This window comes from Priapulus caudatus, unplaced genomic scaffold (assembly GCF_000485595.1).
Source record: "Priapulus caudatus unplaced genomic scaffold, Priapulus_caudatus-5.0.1 Scaffold697, whole genome shotgun sequence".
In the NCBI taxonomy this organism is placed as follows: domain Eukaryota; kingdom Metazoa; phylum Priapulida; class Priapulimorpha; order Priapulimorphida; family Priapulidae; genus Priapulus; species Priapulus caudatus.
This window is the reverse complement of record NW_014577758.1, coordinates 40335-43930: the sequence shown is the minus strand read 5'-3', so window position 1 is coordinate 43930 and position 3596 is coordinate 40335. Positions and strand designations below refer to the sequence as shown.

Sequence of the window (3596 nt, the reverse complement as noted above, 5' to 3'; positions counted from 1 at the left end):
ACATGTACGTAAAAGTGCTTCAAATACCATCTCCTGCAATCCACATTTTCAAAATGTTCTGGGGGAGGACCCCCATAGCCCCGCCTGTTTTCACCCCCTCCTTGGAGTCCCGAACAGTTACATATACTTACATATCTTGGGAGCAGAGAACAACAAACAAAAATATCGCCTTTTTGCAAGCGCCCAAAACAAAGATTGCGGGAGCGTAGTGTGTGGAGAGGGAGGCGGAGGAACCATTAAAATATTAAGTATATTCACTATTTTGCGCAGTTTGCTGTTTTTGCCCCCCCCCTGTTAAAAAATCCTGGCTACGCCACTGGTGTTAATGTGGAGACGAGAATTGTTACTGCGTCATAGCGGAGATGATGCAACGCGGTAAAGGGGTGGCAACAGCTGCTGATGACTCAGAGTCACCTGTCCAAACATGTTTCACCCGGCCAGCGGAATTATATGGAATCAATACGGCATGCGAGCTGCTCATTGGTTATAACGAGCGGTGCCGTATGGCAGAAGGTGATAGATATATAAGGGAGAGAAAAGAAGGTTCGAGGAGAGAGAGAGAGGGGAGTCGGGTGGGACACTGGCTACCCAACCCACGCATGTAAGCTGCAGCACCTATGTATTCCAATAAAGACGTCTAAATCTTATATAACATACACAACCTCTTTGACCATCATTGTCTACGATTACCGACCGACGAGTTGGAGTAACATACAGAATACCAGGGCTACATTAACATGTTTCCTCATAAAACTAGCATACTTGAAATGGTTCAATCCTAGTTTGCAACCTAGGGATGTGCTCACAGTGTTAGCCAGAGACCCTTCTACCCGTCTTAGACAGCCTATTCTTGGATGAGATGGATGAAGTTTGATAGAGACGGCATGAGGGTGGCCCAATTTTACCCCTGCATGAAAATAAAATAGTCGGTTTTTCCCCCTTGGGCGCTTCGCGCCCGCAGCATCCTCGCTTCGCTCCGATGGTGAGACGCCCTGTTTTTTTTCTGGCTAACACCCTGGCCCACAGTGGGCGGTAGCGCCCACCACTATATCCCAGCACTCATGCTTCAGCCCACAACTGTCATGAAAACCACTGCCACTCCTTCGCTGGTACTAAATTCACCAAACAGTAGCGTAACCTACTACTTATAGTTAGTCAAATCAATTTCAAGCTCCAGTAATGTCAGAGGAGCTGCTAGGTAGAGTTTTGCGTTCGTTATCAGGGGTAGAAATTGATTTGAAAACTTACAGGCCATCCGGGCCTGTAGGTAAGGGACTTTACAGGCCCTCCAGGCAAACTACAGGCCCTGCGGGGGCACTCACCCCACATTATGGTAGGTATGTGCCACTGCCAAGTCAAAAATTGGGGGCTCTGGAACTAACTCAGACCTGAAAATGAGGGTCTCTGGAACTAATGTTTGTTGAATGTGGGATGCCTCGTTTGAATGTTGACCCGGCCTCAACGTATTCTGAAGTACGATGCACTGGAACGGAAATGTTAAAAACTAGAGTCTCCGGAACGGCAAAAATGTAAGATCTGCATGGTAACTAAACTTGTGATGCTCTGGAACGAGATATTCTTAAAAATGCGATGCACTGGAACGGAAGTTTAGGGTTGAAAATGGGGGTCTTTCCTGCAGCACATACCTACCATGCAATATATATGGAGTGCCCCCCCCCCCAGGGTTACAGGACCGCATCATTCCCCGGATACCGCAGCATTTTTTTTAAAATAAGACTGAAATTTGAAATTTTTACAATGGTTTATTTACAGTAATACAAAGAACATATTCAGTGACTACTACTACTAGTGAGGGATACTGTGGTGAATTTTCATCCTCGCTGGCATTCCGGGGACAGATTTGCATACTGGGGTGGATTTTCTACGGGCCTGCCGGGCTTGCTAGTATTAGAAATGTCAGGCCCGAGCCTTAAAATACGGGCATCGGGCCCGCGGGCCCCCTTAGGGTTTCGACCCATGGTTATTCTTCCCAGTCCCAGGCAGCCCCATGCATAGATCTATGCTGTCACACATTATTAAAGAATATCATGACCGTGATACCTCCAGGCACGCCAGTCAGACGTGCATTGGCCGGCACCCAGAAACGTTACATAAATCCAGCCGATGGCGCACGATTGAGTGAATCTACGCATAGCGTGATTCCCCTCGGCCTTCGTAATCATTTATCTGAAGCCATCCTCTTCATCGTCGCATGCCCGCTCGCGGCATTTGGTTTTACATAGTAACTGTCACCCCCACATTTAGTGTAGTGTGCACACTCGTTACAGCTAGCTATAACACCACTTATAGTCTCCAATCAAAACATTGAGAACTAGACAGAGGGCACTCACGGAGAGTGCATACCTCCGCCAGCATGTAACATGTATGTGTTACGAGCTGGCTCGCCGCTCGCTGCTGGCTGCTGCTGACTGACTCGCCGCTCGCTGGTGGCGGCTGCTGACTCGTCGCTCGCTGGTGGTTGCTGCTGACTCACTCGCCTGCTGCTGACTCGCCGCTCGCTGACTCGACGCGCTATCGATCGAGCCGCGCGGACTGGACACACACACACACACACACAAGACCGATTACATTACCTCCGCTCCACTCCGTGGCGGAGGTAACCAGTCTGTGCCCTGTCTAAAATGCATGACCACCACCAGCAGCTACGTACTGTAATGAATGTGTACATGTAAACCCTCGATCAGTACGTGCACCATAAATTACAACTTCAACTGGTTATTAACGTCTACTGATAATTCCCAACTGGACGAAACAAACACGCTCGTATGTCGCTTACTTCGAACAGGAAAATCTCTCTATATATATATATATATATATATGTATGTGATAGCATGTTCTTATAAAATTAGAAATGTTGTTGTTGCTGCCGCTACTGCTGTTGTGGTTGTTCTTGTTCTTGTTCTCATTAGTAATGGTAGTGGTAGTGGTAGTGGTAGAGGCGATGTTGATGATATTATAGTGTGCCTCTCAAGTTTTATATTTGCCAAGAGAAAGTGTGATACGGTTTGAATATTCGTGTGTTTCCATTTCATTTTTTTAGGTTTCGTTCGAGTTGACTGAATACACGGCCAATGTCGTTGCAGTTGGAACTCTGCGGCTGCTGGATGCTATCCGCACATGCAAGCTGGACAAGCAGGTATATTTTTTAATTACATTTAGAAGTGATCAGTGCACTGTAAAAATGTGACTTCAGGCCAAAAAGTCAAGAGGTTCAAGCTCCACCATGATCACTGCTGGTGTGCCCTCGAGTAAAGGCATTTATTCCAATTTCCTTCAGGGGACACCTGCTGTCGAAGAAATTGTTTATCTTGCTGTCATGAAGCTGACAACCTCACCCATACAATGGTGGGTTGCTTTGCCGTACAAAGCATGTTACGGAAACCAACTCAACACAGTTGCAGAGCTGCTATGCTCCATGGGAGTCAAAGAGAAAACGAAAATATAAAGAAATAAAACTTATTGTATACAGTAGAAGTTCAAAAATCGGGATGCTAGAAATCCGGACTTTTCGAAAACTAAAACTGAATAATTCATTTGTATAAAATAACTTCCACTTTCATTTGTTTACAGCATTT

At 46.2% G+C, this 3596-nt stretch overlaps 1 protein-coding gene across 1 annotated transcript in view; it reads left to right on the top strand.

Annotated features, from left to right (window-relative positions):
- Positions 1 to 3596, top strand: part of LOC106812889 (GDP-mannose 4,6 dehydratase-like) — a 7392-nt gene that overhangs the window by 1399 nt on the left and 2397 nt on the right. The window contains exon 3 of the mRNA XM_014816891.1: positions 3062 to 3157. Within this exon, the coding sequence (XP_014672377.1) occupies positions 3062 to 3157 (96 nt within the window). The remainder of the gene's footprint in view (positions 1 to 3061; positions 3158 to 3596) is intronic.